This window comes from Thalia democratica, chromosome 6 (genome assembly GCF_965202585.1).
Source record: "Thalia democratica chromosome 6, ktThaDemo2.hap1.1, whole genome shotgun sequence".
NCBI lineage: Eukaryota > Metazoa > Chordata > Thaliacea > Salpida > Salpidae > Thalia > Thalia democratica.
In genome coordinates this window covers 24,300,040-24,322,004 of record NC_139170.1, presented here as the reverse complement: position 1 = coordinate 24,322,004, position 21,965 = coordinate 24,300,040, and the positions used below count along the sequence as shown (strand labels likewise).

The 21,965-nt window shown below is 27.1% G+C and overlaps 1 protein-coding gene across 1 annotated transcript in view; it reads right to left on the bottom strand.

The window, feature by feature from the left end:
- Window positions 1–3,871: 3,871 nt before the first annotated feature.
- Window positions 3,872–21,965, bottom strand: part of LOC145838900 (cytoplasmic dynein 2 intermediate chain 1-like) — a 40,299-nt gene continuing 22,205 nt past the window's right edge. The window contains exons 9-17 of the mRNA XM_082946521.1: window positions 19,781–19,892; window positions 18,650–18,880; window positions 9,832–9,979; window positions 9,699–9,771; window positions 9,040–9,136; window positions 8,054–8,166; window positions 7,301–7,401; window positions 4,706–4,820; window positions 3,872–3,928 (exon numbers count right to left, since the gene is read on the bottom strand). Coding sequence (XP_082802647.1) covers window positions 3,872–3,928; window positions 4,706–4,820; window positions 7,301–7,401; window positions 8,054–8,166; window positions 9,040–9,136; window positions 9,699–9,771; window positions 9,832–9,979; window positions 18,650–18,880; window positions 19,781–19,892 — 1,047 coding nt within the window. The remainder of the gene's footprint in view (window positions 3,929–4,705; window positions 4,821–7,300; window positions 7,402–8,053; window positions 8,167–9,039; window positions 9,137–9,698; window positions 9,772–9,831; window positions 9,980–18,649; window positions 18,881–19,780; window positions 19,893–21,965) is intronic.

The following is a 21,965-nucleotide window of genomic DNA, read 5'->3' as shown; positions in this document are numbered from 1 at the left end:
TTTTGCTGAAACAAAAAAAAATATTTTTAAAATTCTTATACACTAAAATTTACCGTTTGTTATATCAAACTTCCTATAAACAGGGTTTCAACTAAAGTTAAAAAAAAAATATAGGGAAATCCATAAAATGTTGCAAATTTATAGGGAAATTAACGAATAAATAACAATAAATTTTAAACATCATAAACATATTTTTAAGGTACATAAAGTAAAATATGTCATTAACCGTTTACAAGCACAGTTTTAATAAGCTCTAATTTTAGTCAATTTCGCAAAATTTATACAAATTGTATTTAAGATAAATAATAAATTTTTCCCGCTAGGTGACGCTATTGAGTCACAATTTTGTATTGAAATCGAAAATATTTAGATCTAAAAATATAATTAAAACTATTTTACGTGTTTTTCACCACGCGGTGTCATTGTTTTGGCTTTCAAATTTCATTTACCAACCATAAAAATAAAAAAAATATTTCAAAGGATTTTCACATATTTTCAATTTTTTCTTGGGATTTTTCAGAATATTGGAAATTTCTAGAGAATTATAGGGATTGATATGGAACCCTGTATAAAGTTCAAACTTTAAAAATGCAGGACTTTCTATGGTTTTGTTAAAAATTTCAGGTTTTCCCAAGTTTTTAAAAAATATTTCTCAAACTCCAGGTTTTTTGCCCTTAATTGCCAAATTCTAGGTTTATGGCAATTAACCCTCAACTAATTTGATTTAGCAAAACAAAAAAAAGCTTTATTAAAGCTCATAGACCTAAAATGACTCAACATTAAACTAAATATAACAAAAAATAATAATTACGTTAATAACTTTAAAACAAACCGATCGGCGAAAGTCTACAAATCCTATGCCTGGACTTTCGCATTGCGTGAGACAAGCTCAACTTAATATAAGAGTTGATCATATCAACTCAATCATCAACCACAAGCCTTCGATGAACTGTGACCGGTCTTGTTCTTAATAGGATTTCTGAGTAAGTCTTAACCGAAAAATCTACAGTCGTTAAACTACAAAGGGCAGGGTTGCCACTTTTTCAGTCAAAAATCTTCCCTGAGTGACCAAAAACTGCCTTGAGTAACCTTAAACTTTCCTGAGTTTATTCAAATCCTTAAATATTTTTGCTTCTGGCGCAAATTACTAATATCTCATGCTCATTTTCATTCTTTATTAATAAAAGAAGGTTGTATGTGGATGCTTCTATGTTAGATACTTACTGAAAATATGAAAAAAACTGTTTTCAAAATTCAATGTTAAAAGGTTAAATCAAATTTGTGCACAATTTTGTGTAAACATGTTAGTAAACTTTATACATAATAGAAAATAGTTTAGTTTTATTTTGAAATTTTAATTACTTTTTTATTAAAACTAAGTAGTTGTAAACAAATAACTTTATTTAGGAAATAAGGACTTATAGTACAATATAGTTTTATTAAACTACATATGTAACTAAAAAATTTAAGCATAACTCACTCATTTTCGTAAAAAAGTTTATTAATTAATTTCGTCTAGCGCATCCTCAGAATAATACTGCTAAAAACTATTGATATTATAGTGTAATTTTAGTTGTATACAATGAATTTGAAAAGTCTAGCTAAAAATAGCTACATAAAAACAAATTATACAGTAATCTTCCTTTATTCTACCAACATATGTTTCTGTGTGTCAACGAATCAACACACTTCAACTGGGTTCTGTAAAAAAATAATTACTGTTATGAGAGAATAGAAGCATAGAATAGAATATGTGTATACATGTTTTCATTAAAATAAGATATTTTCTACAGATAATAGTTATTAATAGGTAAAATACTTAATATTAAATCCGACTGTTATAAAACTATATAATATTTATGATTATTAAGTCTAAAATAAGTAAAGTAAGCTAAATTAAACAACAAAACAACAAATTATAATATAAACAAACAACTCACGTTAATAGGAAAGGTAACTGATTCAAAATTTATTGTCGTTAACTAATGAAAAATATATTCATTGCAACTAATAATTACGTCACAATGTAAACGAGGTTATTTAAACTATTTAATTTGCATTGCAAAGATCATTAATTTAGTTTTTATGTAATCTATTTTGAACAAAAATAAAACATTAACCATTAGATAGTTGATCAATAAAATTTAATAAAACTTAACGACGGTGAAGGCAATAAGAGTCACAGAAACTCGATGTAATATGTATATTATATATTGAATGTTTGTAATGATTGAATCAAAGTTATATAGAATTAGGAAGCAGATTTAGTTCAAATGTAAAAATCAAAATGAAAAAATTAAACTTTAAGAAAAAACCAAAACACAAAAAAACTAAATTGTTATTAGGCTTACGATGTACTGAGCGATAATTAATTTACAGCGACATACATAAAATCATAATGAACTAAATTTAATATATATTTTATTTTATAATTAATAAAATAATTAATTGGTAAAATAGGAGTCGGCTGTAAAATTTAAAATATCAATATTACAATAATATAGCTGTAATAATATTACAGATATTTTAAATAATTAATAAGTAAGTTGTAAGTTGTGTTATATATGGAAGTTAAAATGTAAAACAACAAGGTAGTCATATGTTAAGTATAAACCTGCAGTAAAAAACCTACTAGCTCTCTTGGGCGTAGTAGGTAAAAAAGCACGGTTTATCTGTGATTTGAATACAGGCTTCCAATTAAACTTGGAACTTAACATATAAAGGTGTGAAGAATTATGGTCGGAGGGTAAAGTGAATATATGAAATTTCGGAGAATAGGAAGTGACTTGTGTGAAATAGATATAAATTATAAATGAATAAAACTATATGTTACTTAGGATATATAATTATATTAATATATGTTAAGTGAGTGTGTGTATGTGTAAGGTGAATGAAAAGTATAGAAGGTGAGAAGGCGCCAGGTGTTATTTGAAGAAAAACCGTCGGTTGTGTGCACAGTTGTTTGAAATATCACGTCTTTTATTTAGTAATTGTTTACTATCTTCTTCTAAAATTGCCATTCATTCAAGGTTGCAATGAATATATTTTTCATTAGTTAACGATAATAAATTTTGAATCAGTTATCTTTCCTATTAACGTGAGTTGTTTGTTTATATTATAATTTGTTGTTTTGTTGTTTAATTTAGCTTACTTTACTTATTTTAGACTTAATAATCATAAATATTATATAGTTTTATAACAGTCGGATTTAATATTAAGTATTTTACCTATTAATAACTATTATCTGTAGAAAATATCTTATTTTAATGAAAACATGTATACACATATTCTATTCTATGCTTCGCTTCTATCATTACAGTAATTATTTTTTTACAGAACCCAGTTGAAGTGTGTTGATTCGTTGACACACAGAAACATATGTTGGTAGAATAAAGGAAGATTACTGTATAATTTGTTTTTATTTATATTCCAGCTACGTCATAAAGTATAAAAGTCTGTTTAGAAAAAAGTTTAAATAGAATTGAGTTGTACTAAGCTAATTTAAAGTAATTTATAAGACAAAATTGCTAAAACAAAAACATTTAATATAGTAAAAATTTTTACCTGAAACTAAATTAAATAAAAATCACATTACAAAATACGACAAAAACGACAACAATAATACTACTAAAAACACGCTATTTATAAAGTTTTAAATTTCAAAAATCTCTTTGTTTGCAAATTTTTGGCTCGCGAGTTCTAATAAACATAGATTCTAGAACTGAGAGATGGTAGGTGTTTCTAGCTCGGGATAGAATTTCGAACCTATTATCCAGGTAGTTCTCGGCACAAACAGGGTTGTTGAGGAGGTGCTGATAAATAGATGACTGTTCACCTTTAGGCTTCGCGTCGTCATTAAAAATAAACCTTTTTAGCTTTTTCGTGACATGCTGCTCTCGCCTGACGTGGAAACGTTGAGATGTTCGACCTACGTAGTCATTTCCGCAATGACATGTAAATATGTATACTACATTACTCAAATCATGGGTAGGTGTGGCATCTTTCAAAATTCCGTTAAGCGGGCGGTTGGTGTTGTACACAATGGTACATAGTTTTTACCGTTGAAGAAGAAGTTTCCGGTAAAATTCACTTCTTAGACATTAACATTACTAGAAACAGCAACAACACCTTTTCTACTTCTGTGTACAGAAAAGTTTAAAAATGATTAGAATTCCCTGAAACTCTCTATAATTTGAATATTGCCTGAGTTTCCCTAAATTGCCTGGGTGGGTGGCAAAATTGAAAGGGTTATAATGATAAAAAATGAAACAGCCGTTTGCTGGTATTAATCAACGACGTCACTATTGTTTTCTGCCGTTTTCGTTGATTCTATTCAATACGAGCCTACCAGCTGTCTTGCCTAGTGAACAATGTAACAAACGTTGCACTGCAAAAAACAATACTGACGTCACTGATCAATACCAGCAAACGGTTGCTTTATGTTTTATTTAAATAAACTGTTTTTGGATTCACGAAGTCAAGCTTTTCGTTTGTTACTGACTGAGAGATTCCTAAAAAGGATGAAACCGGCCTCAAAAAGTCTTGTGGTCTGTTGACGAAATTGACATTATCAAAACTTATGTCATTAACATTATTTGAAATACATGACGTAAATTGAAGTATGAATAATTTTTATCGCTTAGAAAAAAGCGGCTAATATTTTAATCAAACATTTAAACAAAATTTAAAAATGCTACAGTATTACTCTTTGATTAGTTAGACAAAAATTAAAGAAAGTAAGACTTGCCATATTATTTCCGATATAGAAAGTATTTGAATCAGGGCAAATACCACATGTTGCCTGGCTTTCATAAACTTGACTGAAAAAAAGTATATTATTATTCATACACCTTTTGAGACAGATCAATTTTAAAATTAAACTAATAACAATAAAAAAAGCAATTAACCCAGTAATTGGGTCTGCAAATTAAAAAAAAAGTTTATTTAAAGTTAGCTTTTTTAAATCCTTACAAATATTACAATAAACAATGAGTATTACAAAAAAAGTAGTGACAATATCTAGAATAGTTATAATACTAATAATAGAAGTAATGATAACATAAATAACATAACAATGGCGAGTATAACAATATAGGTGTAAGTCGAAGTATATTCAGTACAGTAATTATAATATATGTTTAAACTACGGAAACAAGTAGTACAAAAAGTAGAAGTAACGTGCATAACACTAATACTAAATCTTTAGTGGTAATTAAACCTATAAGTAACAAAACATAGAGTATTTAAAAGAAATGCAATTATTTTATTATAAATAAAGATTAATAAGTATAGATATATAGATAAAAATAAAGATTATAACATTGTTTATAAAGAAGATTAAAAAGTAAAGAACAGAATATTTTTTATCGATTCAATTTTAAAGATAGTTACGCCGATCATAAACATACTTTTAAGAATACTAATAAATAGCAAACTACTCGTTTGTCAGATTAAGTGTGGATATACTTTCACAGAAATGGTAAAAAGCCAAAATTGAGTGTAGTTTATTTCATAAAATCAATCAAGCTCCAAATGGTTAAGTAGCATCTTCCAAACATACAATTCGAAAATCTTCCCACAGAAAAAACGATACTTCTTAAAAAAACACCCAACTATATCAATCCATTCAATTATTTTTATCACAAAGATTTATAAACAATCACAAGTTATAGTATTATCTCATAAAAATACTGGTATTTTATATCCTTTCTATCCAATCGTGGTATAATTTTTAAACTTCTAAGAAAGCTTGTATTCAAAAACTAATAAAACGTGGCTTCAATCAGTTTTTTAATAATTTTAGCAATTTTATGTTAATTTACGGTTTTCATTTAATTATATATTTTTTAAATTTTAGACCATGTTTTATATCTCCATTTTAGTTTTTTTTAACCATTGTTTTTTAATTAATTGGTTATCATTTTAAGGCTTTGAAAATTAAGGAATTTCGTAAAGTAGGACTGAAAAATTCTTACATATTGCTATTTTGACCAAAAAAAACTGAATTTTTGAAATTTTAACTTAAAATAACTGACTTAGCCTGACCCGTGGCAACCATGTAGTTGTTGTTTTAAAGCTTGCCCAACAACAGAGTCTTTCCGATTAAAAAATGGAGCAATTAATTACTATATGGCATTCTGTTACATTATTTATAACAACATTTTTGTAATTTTATCACTTGGTTACTTTGATTTTATTAAATATTTTGTCTATTAGCAATTTGCTTTTAGTGATTTTGATAACCTTGCTCTATTTAAAATATAATTTAATGATCTAGTTTACAGAAAAAAATGAAACAGTTTTTTGGTTTACTATCACTTAAGTTTCTCAGAGCTTATGGATTTTGAACTTTGAATTTTATTGCAATTTCTTTGGTCAAGATGTGATTAATTTTTTTCTCCTAACTTTTGAGCCGCTGGGTTTTTATCATATGCTTTAATTAATCCATACACTCTTTATATTCCCATATTTTCTAGTTAAATTTATATTTTTTACTCGTTAATTAAACAACGCATAATATAAATTCAAAATTTCGCATACTTCCGCGCCAAGTACGCTCTAGTTATGTCATATAAATAATTGTTGTTGTTGTTTTTCTTGATTTAATCCATACTTAGTCTTGGTGTAACAAAGTAGACTAGGCAGCATTTAGTACACTTTTTTATCTTATTTGAATAATATTGTGTATGTTGTAGGAATCTTCAAGTAAAATTTTCTTGTTTATTGACGGATAAAAATTTTCTACATCAAACCGATCAGTTTGTATTTGTTTGTTTCTTGTTTTTTGAACCATGTTCTGATTTTTTCTGAGCTATTCCATTGTTTTAGATTTTTCTTTGTCGTGTTGTTTTGTTTACTCCTTTAAGTATTATCCTGTTTACTTTTCCGAAGCTAGAGCTTGTTGGGTAAATTTTTCTAGCTTTAGATTTGATGTTTAAATTGTTTTTATGATCCTTTAAAGTTATAGCATTCTTTGACTGGTAGTTGGTTTATTCAGTTGTTTAATTTTATTTCAAAATTGTAGCTATTGTTCGAGCTTCATGTTTTATTTCGTTAATGTGTTTGTTTTTTTTTTCTATTTTTTGTAAGTGCTTTTTTATATATTTAGTTGTTATATAACTCTAAGAGTTAGTTTACAGAAACAAAAACAAATTCTATATACTAATACTATGTATTACTAATACTATGTATGTATAATATAAGCATTTTGTCATGAACATATAGCTTTTAAAAGAAACAAATAGTATATTTTAAGTTAAGACTGAAAAACTAATTATAATACAAACCACATTAAACTTACAAATAATTAGTTTCTGTAGAAACATTTTTTACCAGTTTAACTACGGCAAGCGGAGATAGTCCTTTATCATCGTCGGACTTTGACACATTTTCAACAAAAACCTGTGAAATTTTTAGATGTTAAGAAAATTAATAGTAAAATATTAATAATTACTTGTTAGTTGCGTAAGTTAAATTTAATATTATAATAAAACATTTGAACAATATTGACTTGTTAGAATTTCCTAAGGATATTTCACCTGAATCACTGATTTTAGTGCTTCTGAGACTTTGCTAATTTGTTATATACTTTGTGGGCGCCTTATTTAGCTTAAAGCTTTTTTCTTCATTTGCCTATTTTATTGAAAACATAAAAAAAAGCATCTTATTTAAAAAATTAAAATATGTATTACTTAAAGCCTGTATTAGAAGTGGAAAATTAGAAGGAAATAACTTATACGATTAAAGTAGAATTAAATTTGAAACTTGTCAAATATAACTAATAGAAAAATAGGTAAAATGTATGCTAAAATACTAAATAAACTTAAAAGTTCAAAAAACGCACGATGTGGTAAAACTCTAAGTTTAACAGCAACTCCATAATAAAAAGGTAAATACTGTTACATTTACATTACATATTTATATACATGTTTTAAACAATTTTATTTTCTGCGTCACTACTCTCGCAGCTTTTGGTTTGCATTAACAAACATTTTAATAAATACAAACATTTTTACATACATGGTAATACTACACAGTAATAAGTAACACAAACCCAAACTATCACAAGAGAACTTTTATCCAGTGAAAAAATTTGGTTAGATTTTTCAAAAGAGGCTACTGAATCTAATGATACAATTGGACTAGTATGACAATTTTTCATCCATGCTAGAACAAAACATAGTTGGTATATGCGCTATTTTTAAAATAGATCAAAATAGAACTTCAAAAATTTGCATAAAACTTAGTTTATTTGAATTTAAATAAGATTGCTTAAGTAAAAAATAAAGATGTTTTGAGGTATCGGATTTTACGCAAGAAAATGGTCGAACAGTATCATACCTATTTTTCTATGAACAATATTTAAGTTAAACGACATTAAACTTTATGACAATACTTTTTTTACAAAAATACAGTAGTATGATAAAACTTTAGTATAGATTAAATTCCTAGCTTTTAACATCTAATTTTTAGCTTATTAAAAAACTTCAATTTTAACAAAATAGTATTATTTACAAGTAATGTTATAAATAAATGACTTATAACAATTAAAAATAAAGTAAAGACAGAAAGATTTTTTTTTGAAATATAGTTTATTTATTTATTTAAATTTAAAAAAAATCGGTTTTAAGTAATACCTAGTTTAAAAATATCTAGTACACTTTCATGTATAATTTTCTAGACAGGTATTAAGTAACTTTGCTTATGTTATAGTTTTAAAGTATAGAAACTGTTTATTTGCTCATTTTAAATATTTTAATATTGAAATGTAGATATTTCATATTGAAATGAATACAGATACCATTTGTATTTAAAACAACAATAATATATTTAAACTCAGAATTATATTTTAACACTATAAAAGGAGTATTCATAAAACTAGTCTAACAATAGTTTCTGTAAAAAATAAAACAGTTTAAAAAAAAATTTAATACTGATGTTAAATAATGAACGTGTTTATGGAAAATTATCAAATCAAGTCAGCTGTAAAGTAAAAAATAGCTATTTAATTTATACCATTACAAAAATTATTTATGATACCTGAAGTGTAAGATGGAAATCTATAGACAAGATCATCTTTAATACAATGCATTTCAGATGGCTCATTCAAATCATAAACAAGAACAATTCCTTCTGCCTAATTTCAAAAACACAATAAAAACTGAAGTTTTGAAACATTGTCAGTAATTAAAATTTGTAAATATAATAAATATACCCAAAAATTATTTCTCTTAAAAATTGATTAACACATACCGTTTTCAAAGTTTATGATATACTTTTTTGTAAAAAGAAAATGTAAAACAATCCCTTAAAAAGTAGCACAAAAATCTTGTCTAAATTTATTGACTCAATAACTGAATTATACTAATGATAAGTCAATAGCTTTTATAAATATAATAAAATTGATTTGAGCAAAACTTGTTACCTTTTTAACTGAAAAAAAAAACAAAACCTACATTTAACAATATAAACTTATAGAACAAATTAAAATAAACTTTTTTTCAGCAACTTTAGAGGTCTCAACAAAGTAGGAGACTAATCATATATTAAGAATTTAATTTTAAACGTATAAATTTTATCCTATTTTAAGGATTTTTATGAACTTTTAAAATTTTAAAATACTTTTAAATTAAATATACAATGGCCTTAAACTTATCAAACTTTAAGTGATTATTGTATCAAAAGTATATTTAACTTACAGTTCCCACGAACAAAACATGTTTCATTGGAGAATAATATCCAGCTTTTGGTATACCATCGCAAATCAAAAACCTGTTAAAATGGAGTTCTAATGACACCCATAAAATAAAGATATATAATATGCAATTTAACTGTTCACGTTGCTGATGCTTAACCAAACTTTTAATATATATTATCCCACAGTTGATGAATACTTGTTGGTCATTATCACTAGATGTAACAGGGGTAAATGCTTGTATAATTTGATCTTCACATTGCAAACAAAAACAAAGTTTTCTGTCTAGAAGTTAAATTTAATGAAATAAACGAGATTATTTATCGTAAGCTAATAACTAACAACTAAAAAATATACAAACTATATTACAGCTATACAGAAGTATCATACATAATGTGTTTCTTTTATATTCTTAAAAACAAGGTTGCCACTCATTTTTTCAAATTTTTTTCCAGGTTTTTCAAATTTCTTCCAGGTTTTTAAAAGTAAACATTTTTGGGTCTGTCTTTAGTTTTAAGTTAATTTATTTTTAAAAAACTGTGTTAAATAGTATAAAAATATTGAAAAGATACTGTTAAGTTACTTTAAATGTGTTTTTTAATAAAAATTTTTTTTGATGATGACAAAAAATCTTAATTATATGATAAATTTTTTGTGTCAAATCAAAATTTTACAACTGAAAATGTTAAAATTATTAAAAATTCCAGGTTTTCCCAGGTTTTTTAAACAAAATTCCATGTTTTTCCAGTTTTTTTTTCAAAATTTCTCAAATTCCAGGTTTTTCCAGGTTATTTTAGCCTAAATTGTCAAATTCCAGGGTTTTCCAGGTAAAGTGGCAACCCTGTAAAAATTAAAAAAAGTTGTTATATACAAAATTGGTGTTAACATATATAAGGTGTTAATGTAGCGAATTCAAACTAAATTGTAAAAGTAAAATTCATTAAATAAATATAAACTTAAACGTTTTTTCATAATGTTGACTACATTTCCAACCATCACTACATATAAATTAAAGTCTACAAAGAATCCGTGCGTACTAATAAAGCATATTTATTTAATAAGCTGCAACAAATACCATCAATGCAAACCCATCAAAGGGTTCTAAACTTTGTAAACAATAATTTCCTTCTTTTACAACTGACTTAAACAACATTAGATGTTAAAACAACATGTTGTAAACCAGGATATTACAAACCCATTTTGAGAACATTAAAAAATGATTCCCCTACTCATTACAAACACCAACATATATAGTACAAGTTTTAAATCTCTGTAAGCATTATCTGCTTGTTCTCCGAAAAATTTTGAAAAAGAAAAGAGAGTTTCTGTAGTCTAATATTATATAAAGCCGAGCGTGGCTTGAAAGTGGCAGTTTTCGAATATTCTTGAGTAGAATGTTAAAACTTTCGTCGTAGTACAGTAAAGCTCGCAGCTTTTTGTTTAAAGCGATTGCGCTTTGCATTTGACAGTTTATTTAATGTTTTGTTTGGACTGGCTATTATTGTTGGCATGATTAGTTACAATTAGCTACAATTAAAGCAAACGCTCTTTTGTTTTAGCAAGCACTTTTTGATTCTTTGCGAACAAGACTTCACTTATTTAAAATCGTGTTATTTTGTACTTAGTATCAAACGAAACCTAGAAAAACGTTTACCTGAACGTGTTTCGATCTAGTTTTGAACATCACCTAGATTGTATTTTAGCTTTTATACGCTTTCAGCTTTCGTTGTTTTTGGCGACTGTTTATCAAAGCATTGTACTTATATTTTAGCTAACTGACATCAGTAAAAACGGCTGAGAAACGAAAGCGTTTATATACACTTTTCGGCTTTTGTTGGTCGCTCACAACCGTTTTTTCGAGCGTTGCACTTCTTCTGTGGGTCAACTGACCTCTGAAAGAACCGCCGAAAAATTAAAGAAAGTGTATATCGATTACTATCTGTTTACAAGCTTTCGTTGTTTTTCACAACTGTCTCTCAAGTATACATTTCTATTGTAGCTCAACCAAAGCGTACTTTTAAACGTGTTATACGCTTTAAGTCCTAGTTTTGCTCTGATTTCAGTAAGAATTAAAAACAAACGCTAATGCATCTAGTAAAAAATGCCGTGCAAGCAAACCATCGAGCTCTGAATTCCACGTGTGTGAGTGTTCTTTGGTGTCGCTTTATTTGTTAATTTTAAAATTAATTTTGAGAGCTGAACAGCTATTTTTTAGTTATATTGGTAGAACGTATATACGTAAACTTTACATTATTAGTTTTAGTGTATCGTAATTTATGCTATATTGAGATTATAAAGTGAGTTATATTTAGGATCACTAAAGCTAAATTAAACATTTACTTTCTTGTCTACATTAAGATTATAATTCAAGTTGTATATTAAAAGCACTATCAAGCTTGGGTAGGAGTCAAATATGCACAAAGGGACATTTTTGCACAAGGGGTCACTTTTGCACGAAAATACTTTTGGACGGGTTGAAAAGTTTTTTATATATTTATTTTTTAATCTTTTTTTTTACTATTAATGATATTCCTATTTTTACTGTTACCACTAAACATTACCCTCGGTCATAACTTTTCTTTTCTTTTTTTTGTTATTTTATTAATTTCTTTTTATTTTTTACTCTCGTGTAAAAGTGTCCCTTCGTGCATATTTGATCCTTCGAACAAAAATGTCTTCGTGCATATTTGACCCGTTCCGACCTAGCTCATATCAAAACTATACATTAAATTATATCATAAAACCACTAGTTTAAGTTTAAATAACTACTGTCTAGTCTGGTCACTAATAAGATAATTTACTCTCAGAGTAGATATGAGTACTAACTCTATGAGTACTGACAGTAAAAAACCTAACACACTTTCGGCCTCTAGCTTCAAGAAGCTGATTTCTAAGCACGCTACGCGTGCAAAATCAACTGAAAATAATTTAGGTACTACTAGGCATACTCGTAAAAGTAGTCCTAACCTTAACACGGTCTCTGACCAACGCAATGTATTATCAGATAATACTGTAGTAGCACAGGATTATATCTTATGAAAATTCTGTCTAAGGCCTTTTTTGCTCTTTAATTCCAACCCAAGAATATCTAGTGTACGTTTCTAATTTCTTGTGAAATGTACCTAAGACATTTTTTGCTCTTCACTTATATAAACCCCAGAATAACTAGTGTAAGTTGTAAACCTTCCGTAATTGTCCCTTAAACTTTGTTTTTTTTTGCACTTCACTCTCAATCCTAGAATATCTACTGTAGGTTTCAAATTTCTTGTGAAATGTATCTAACTACCTCCAAGTAGTCCCTTTACTAGTCACACTCCTCCTTGTAGATTATTTCCCCCTGCTTGCTAAAATATCACCTAGGGGGGCTATATGGACAACTTTGAGAAACCTTGCTGTTAACTCTAATAGCTGTTGAACTTAGTTTGGTATTAAGTAGTTTTCAAATACCACAATTCACGTAATCATCAAAACAAAACTTACTTCAAGTGAATATTTTTAACCAAATAGGTTTTTACTTTCGAGCTAGTTTAATATAGTTACAAACTTATTCCTAAGTTATGAATAAAACACACTTTGAATGAATGCAATTTACTTTATTTTCAATAATAATTCTTAGTTCTGAAGAAAGAAACTATTAAATCACGACACAAATAAAATCTATAAAAAGTATCAACAATCGTAAAGTTACATAAATACTAACATCAACTCCGCGATGTAGACGTTTTCTTGATTCTCGATAAATTGAAGTAAAACGTTAAACTTAATCGTAACTAGATCATACCGCGGAATAACTTTGCAACTCACTTTAACACGTATTTGAAAGACAAAACGCCGATATATACTTGTCGGAATGAAATTAACTCCTTGAAATAATAAAAATGTTTGTTTTAAATACTGGAAGCACGTCACGAAATCTGCGTAAAACAGTTTACAACATCCGCTTTAAAATACGAAAATGAGATGTTAATATCATTACATTGTTTCTTTTTTAATTTTCAATTTTAACGTTTAAAGCCTAGTTTTAAATAATTTAAATCCTTATAATCCTACTTAACTTTAAACTTTTTTATAAGTGTTAAGCGCGGGTAAGAAAAAAGTAAGAAAAAGAAACTGTATAACTTATTATCTCAAAAGTTACATAATTTACAAAAACTTAGATAAAACACAACATAAAGACAAAGTAAGTAACAATGATAGTCATTTAGTTGTCCTCAGGCTTCTTATCCTTGGGGTTCTTGTCCTTGTGCCTGTTGTCCTCGGGCATCTTCTATTCCGGCGTTTCTCTTACGATTTCTTCTTCTACGGTGGTTTATTTAGCAGGAACGAATTGTTTTAATTCGCTTGTTCTTCTCTAAACTTCAAATTCAAAAATTCATCGAATTCACATGTTGACATAGAAAATATTCATCTTTTCATTTTCCATCATTGTAGTATTCATTTGAAAGAATTCATTTCAAAAAATACGCCGCTCAAAAAAAAAGTTGAGATATTCTTTCAAGAAAGTTTAGTAAAAACTACTATGTTATTATGCCACAAGACAATAACGAAACTGTCAGTATTTACTTTCAAACCCTTTTTTTTATACAAAACAAAAATTAAGCATTTAAAGATGCATTAAAAGAAAATTAATAGTTTAAAAAACATGAAAAACTTTAATTTTGTTTTTAACTTAGAAAAACATATGTTCTTAATATTCAACTCGCAAACTTTAATAAACAAAACAGAAAACATTTTCTTTAAAATATTTTACAAAACAATAAGTAATATGTTCATGCACAAACTTTTAAAGGATTCAAGTATAAAATATCTCAAAAAGCAACACGAGCAATTTCTAAGCATTATAGAAATTTTAAAGAGAAAAATTTAGCGAGTGCTTTTTTTCGATCGTTAACAGTCAAAACTAAATGGGAGTTGAAAGTACTTTTAAATTCAAAATTTATAGGAAAAGTTTATCACGAGTCGAATTTTAAAGCTTTAAACTTGAACTTGATTATTTTACGAGCAAAAAAATCTGGTAATTTAGTTTTGTTTTAAAATTAGAAAAAAATGTAGTTACTAAATTTTTAATATAAAAAAATAGGCATATTAAACTTTTCTATTTTATAATTGCTATTTGATAGCTTTTAATTAATAGTTCAATTACTAAACTGTAATTTATAATATAAAAAACTTTGTAACACATCATTAAAAGTAAAAAAGCTATAAAATTTTACAATTCAGAAATTTTATCAGAAAAAAATACAAAATAAACACACTTAATAGTTTCTTTCAGTTTAATTTCTTAAAAACACTACCTGAGTTTAGAAAATATTTAAATAGATTTTCATGTTAATAAAAAGTTACAACTTTTTACCTTTATTAAAGTATGTTTCGTTAGTTTTGTGAAAATGTTTATATTTTATCTTCAAAAGGGCTTTATGATAAATGGTAAAAGTTTTAGACCTGCTATTAGTAATTCTGACTCTTTTTTATTCTGTGTTATAATTTCTTTTTTGTCAAAGGAATTAAGTACTGCCAAATTGTTTTTCTCTTTAGCTAATATGTTGCTTGATACGCTAGTTTGTGATTTTGTTTTTGAAGAATTGTAATAGCCTGAGTCTTGTTTATAACTTTTAAGCTGCACTGTTGGCACTTGATATTTTGGCTTGCTATCATACTTATTATTGTAACTGATATTTTTCTGCTGTTGTTTCTGATGTTTTTCTTTGATAAGTTTACCTTGTTTTGCTTTAAAAGCAAAAGCTTGCTTATAAGCTCTACTAGCTTTTATTTTCTGCTGTTGGAGGTTACGAGAATGATGGTTTACGTTAAATATATTTTGTTGAAGTTTTTGATTGTAGTTTGAATTTTTATCTACAGCATACTTAGACCCTTGAACTGTTTTACCATTAGGACCTGTCACGTTTGCGGCTTCTGACATGTTATTTTTACCTACAACAATATCAAACTGGACTTTTTCTCCTTGTGCAAGAGACCTTAAGAATTTGTTAGGGTTGTTTTTGACGATAGCTGTATAATGAACAAAAATATCGCTGTTCCGATCATCACGTTGAATAAAACCGTAACCTTTGCGAACATTAAACCATACTACTTGACCAGTTACTCCAACTGCTATAGTGTTTTTGGTTACCTGAGCTTTTTCTTTGGTTGTTTGTGACGCCTTAGTTATATTAAATGTTTGTGTGGGTAAGTATTGATGACATGACAAACACTGTGCTATGTTAACATTATTACTACTATTCCCATTGTATGATTTTATTGGTTTAAAATTATCTCTATCGTGATTATGTTGACGATAATTGTAATTATGATTAATACCATTATCTCTTAAATGTAAATTTTGTTGATTATTAGGACGAACTGGCTCATGGTTATTTATTTTAGACTTATAATGACTTTGCTCATACTGCTGTAGTCTATTGTAATTAACTTGCTTAGGTATTAATGCGTTTTCTTTATAAACATTCCATATGGCTTGTCCTTTTCTTTTAAAAACTTCTAAGCTTTCATCAAAATGTTCTCTAATCTTATCTTTAATCGAAAAGGGCATTAAGTATGCAAGAAAAAATTTAATTCTGTCCTGCTCTGGACATTTGGCCCAGCTCACTGCTGTAGCAAATAATTTATTAAAGTTTGTATACTCATTCCAAATTGGAACTTTATCTAAAACTTCAGCTAACTGATTGTCCCTATTAATAAAAAAATTTTTTAAAGAACTGTAATTTCTTTCAGACCGTTCTGTTATTTTATAATAATCTGACAACTCTTCTCTTGGCCAAAACCCAATTAAAAACTTATACTTTGCTGTATCACTAGAAATACCTTCGTTTAACATTTCCTCCTCGAAAAAACTAATAATATCACGAGGGTTTCTTACAAAGTCTAACCTTTTAAACTTCTTAATTAGTCTTTGCGCCTTAAATGTCGCTAAAGTTGTTTAAATTATTTTGATTACTTTTTTCGTAATCATCGTAAAAAGGTTCGCGTTTTTCTAGCATCGCACGTTCGAAATGTGGTGATCTAGACTGCTTTAATCTATCATTTAGTTTTTTTATTTGCGTTTGCAAAACTCTTAACTCTTCTTCATTTGTTAGCTGCTTAACTTCGCTTGATTTTCTAAATTGTTGTTGAATGCTGTTTAACTGATAAAATTCAGCATTATCTTTCATCATCTCTGCTTGATGAGAATTATTAAAATTGATATAGTCATTGTTGTTTGCGTGCATTTATTCTGTTGACTGCTTAAAGATTCCTAATCAGAAGTATCAAGGTTCTTAATAGACACTGCGTGGTTTCCACTTTAACCAAATAGGACTTTACTTTCGAGATAGTTTAATATAGTTACAAACTTATTCCTAAGTTATGAATAAAACACACTTTGAATGAATGCAATTTACTTTATTTTCAATAATAATTCTTAGTTCTGAAGAAAGAAACTATTAAATCACGACACAAATAAAATCTATAAAAAGTATCAACAATCGTAAAGTTACATAAATACTAACATCAACTCCGCGATGTAGACGTTTTCTTGATTCTCGATAAATTGAAGTAAAACGTTAAACTTAATCGTAACTAGATCATACCGCGGAATAACTTTGCAACTCACTTTAACGCGTATTTGAAAGACAAAACGCCGATATATACTTGTCGGAATGAAATTAACTCCTTGAAATAATAAAAATGTTTGTTTTAAATACTGGAAGCACGTCACGAAATCTGCGTAAAACAGTTTACAACATCCGCTTTAAAATACGAAAATGAGATGTTAATATCATTACATATTAATAAATATTGATAAAAAACTTATTTTATACTTATAAGACACAATACTTAATATAATAAGTTTAAATACACTAAAGTTTAAGTTTTCGTAAATTTCTTTGGAAATTTTGATTAATGAAACAAACAATAATTTTAACTATTAACACTTAAATTTTCAAACTGATGTTAACCGTAAAAAACCTAATATAAACTTTTTGAATAAAACATAAATTTAGATTTTACAATCCTTATAAAGATATTTTCAAACCTTCTTAAATTTAAATAAAACTAGGTGTTTAAAGAATCTTTGTACGGTAATTCGCCAATAATTTAGTTATGGTATACTATATTGCAGTATCCACTCAAACCTGAAAAACTAGTAAAAAAGAGCACTAGTTGACGTGTGACGTCTACACAACACATAAATTTTTAACATGTGTTGTCCTGCTTAAAAACGTCTTCACATGTGAGTGAAGCACATAAATTTTTAGTATTATTTTGTTTTATGAGAAAATAGTGGTCCGTAAGTTTGTGTCAGGATTTTTTTACAAAATAGAATATATCTCAAAAATTAGTTTAAGTTTGTATACTCTAAAAAAGAGTGACTTATAGTTCAAACTTTTTTTATAGAGTCAATGTTAATTTCTGCAAAAAAAAAAAAACGCCTTGAACCCCCTATGGCCTTAAAGTACTTTACTGAACCAAATAAACAAAACACCCAATGCATAGATACTTGATAGTTAATGAAAGTAATAAAACATATACTAATCGGAAATTTCTTGATGTGAAAAGTATTTTAAACTAGAAGAAAAAAACATTAAACTAGTAAAAATGATCTAGCGATAAAAAAATACCATACTCTGGCAAAAAACTGTTGTAATTTTTATAACAATTATTTAATGGTAAACATAAATTATTTGCGTTCTTATTTTTAAAGTCTTAGAATAAAAATGTTAATCTAAGAAACTAAAAAACACAAAAATAATATCTATATTGACTACCTATACTTGTATTACAAGCACACATGTTATCTGCTTAGTTATAAAACTACTACTTTATGATTTAAAATAAAATGTTTTAAATTTTTTCGAACTGCATTTATAATATATTTTAAAGTAAACATCTACTATATACAAATAAAATTTTTATGTAAACTTTTCAAATTAGCTTTAAAATAAAAGCTTTACCTACTTGTAGTTAAAGAAGATTCATTAAAGTTTATGTAAGATTCACTCATTTTAAAATGACTTTTGGACCCACTCTTGCTTTTTCCAATAACATTAAGCTCAGTAGAACTTACTTCAAATAAGCATGAAGAATGTCGTATAAATTCATTAAAATTTCCCTTATCATTTTCAAACATAGACTTTATCTTTAAATATTCATTAACTTCTTTTCTTTTTATTTTATTTACATATTCTCCTGTCAAAGAAAAAGTTGTTATAAAAAAGCAAATTTAATTTGTTTTCGTTTTGCTTAGTATATTCACACAATCAAGCAACAAACAATCAAAAAAGTTTTCTTTAATATTGTTTTTCAGTTAAAAATTAATAAACTTATAATAAATTTTTCCAGTGAAAAATTGAACAAAAATTTAATATAACATTTGACTAGTTTGACTAATACGGTGCATCGTGACTATGTCTTCCTGATACATTCTAAGAAGGATGAAACCAGGTCGCTTTTATATTATAGGTGATTTAGTCTGTGAATTAAACAATGGAGGTCTCTTTATAGGTTTCAAAGTTATATGACCTATATTGAGTTATGTCTTCAAAAAAAAAATCTAAAAACATCCCCAATTAAAAAAAAAAAATTAAACACCAATAAAAAAATTTTTGAATGTACAAAAATATTGTTTTTTTTTCAGTAGGAACCATTCCATATCACATAAAAAAAGCAAAATAAATTAATAGAAATAAGTATTTTAAGAGTTTTTGTATATTTTGTGTAATATATGGTAGTCAATAAGGAAGAAATTAGAGGGAAGATTTTAATAAAATTAAAGACTATTTTATTTTTGTTCAGCAATTTGTCTGAGAACTTATTTATGTTGTGCATTTTCATACTCTTTCGATCAAGATTTTTGGTTAAGAAAATTTCAAGTTCAACTCTGTTAGAATTTTGTAAAATATTTTCTGAGTTATATTTTGTTTTCAACAAATATCTTTTGTTGTCAAATTATTTAGGGTAATCTCAAGATAGATTATACACTATTTAAAATTCATTATTATTAGGCAAAAAGTTAATGTTTAAAAACTTTATAAAAATCTTTATTATACTTTTTAAATTAAGTTTTCAGAACAATTGAACAATATTTACCACCAAATGCAAATTGTCCATCTTGAGGATGCTGCTGCCATTTTTCTACTAACTCAATTACATCTGTTTGCACTTCTATTGCCACTGCATCGTCATTAGACTGGGTAGCTATCTATAATTAAAACTATTTTAAATATATGGAAAAAAAAAATTAAACTTGTAAATTTACGTCAAACAAAGTCAACTTAGTCTAGTATTCAAACATTAAAAATTGTACAGTAGATTTATTTAAACAAATCTGTCAGAAGAAAATCTTAGCTAGTTAGTAAACGTAAAAAAGCTAATAGTCATATCATTACACAAAAAATAACAGCAATATTTGACAAACCACTGTCGTTCAGGCAACTAGTAGAGGGAAAACTAAGAATAGCTAAAAGAAAATAAATCTGAATTTAGAAACCTAATAGAAAAACCTTAAAGTTTCAGAATAACTCACGTATATAGTCCCCTTTACTACTCTTCTGGTTGATGAAAGCTTTAAAGCATTGATGTTGTACAAAAGCTAAAATTAGTTCAAAAAAGGCTACTTAGTTAATAAATGGCTAGTTGATAAACTTTCTCTGTGAAAAGCCAAAACAGAATAGGAGTCACAGCATGAAAAATACTACAATCAAAACCTCGTCGAAGACGACTTTTCACTTAACTAAAGATTAGCCGCTCCAAGAATTATACAAGAAAATTTGAGGTCTATAACTAGAAACTTATCAAGTAAACTAAGAAAATATAAACGTTTTTTTTTTTGAGAAATAGTAAAAAGGTTTTGCGAAAGTTCAATTTTTACCTGCTTTGAGCGGTGCATTGGATGAGGAGGACACAGATAGATTGGATTGCTGCAGACAGACGGGTCATTAAAACTGGTACTTACTTTAATATATTGTACTGAACTCGCTAATGGTCCCGGTTTTGCGATAATAGTGAATAAGTTTACAAATAAAGTAGTTGTAACACTGCGAAGTTTAAATTTGTTAAAGCACTATGACGTTTGCTTAACAACCAGTTTTTAATACGAAATGCTATTCTTGTTGTAGCAACGTTCAATTACTGATGAACTCTGATGAATGACACAATACTTTTCTTCGCTTTGAATTGAATTGAATCTTTGAGTGGAATTCAGTTAAGCGTTTGAACTTTTATAAATTTGTTGCTTTTTAAGAAAGTACCAAGTTATAGATTAAACTTTGTTGCTTATTAAAGAAAGTACCAAATTATTAAATTATTCTTTAGCTTTATTAACTTTTTGTACAATTTCACTTGATTTAATACGTATTTTCTAACATTTGTTATTAAATATTGTATATTAAACTGTGCTGTGTAACTTATAACCAGTTGTTTGTAATTTAATTTACTATTTAAGTGATTACTATACTAATAGAAATGATTAAGACTAAGATAAAAAATAAGTTAACGGGTCTTGCAGATACTGAGCCATCAGTATCTGCCGACTTCAATATACTAGTAGACCTTTACATATTGCCGTTTATCGGAGTTATGCATGTTTAGTAGCCAACAGCAAAAAAAAATCATTGCCTAAGTCGTAAAGACCAAACTACGGAAAGGATTATCTTTCAATTGCTCGTATCCATAAGAAAAGAAAACCCCGGAGCAGCCGGTTACATGACAATTAAAATTCGGACAACTCAAATTCCAATAATTAAAATTCTTAAAAAATATTTAAATGATTATATCTCAAAAAGTAATATAAATTTAAAAAAAATATGTAGATCTTATTAAAATCTACAAGCCACTTTTTCTTTTTTGCAAAATCTTAAATATTTTTAAGATATTTTAAAATTATTTAAAATAATTATGTTTTTATTTTATTTAAGCCATATCTCAAAAAATATTTAATGTTTTGCAAAAAGAAAAAAACGGCTTTTAGATATTAATAGGACCTTCATATGTATTTTTTATATTTGAAAAATATACATAACATTTCTAGTTGTGACTCTTTCAATTTTTTTTTAAATAATTTGAACTGTCCGAATTTGAATAGTCATGCACCCGGAGCAGCCGATACCTAATTGCAAAAAAGTGTAATACAAATTTAATCAACCACAGTGCTTACAAACTTCCAACCTTTACGTACGGCTTTTTAACAATGACACCTAAGTTAATAAGATTTAATTAAAATACTCTCAGAAGAAAAGTATACATGTAACGATATCTCCACATATCGCTCTGAAGA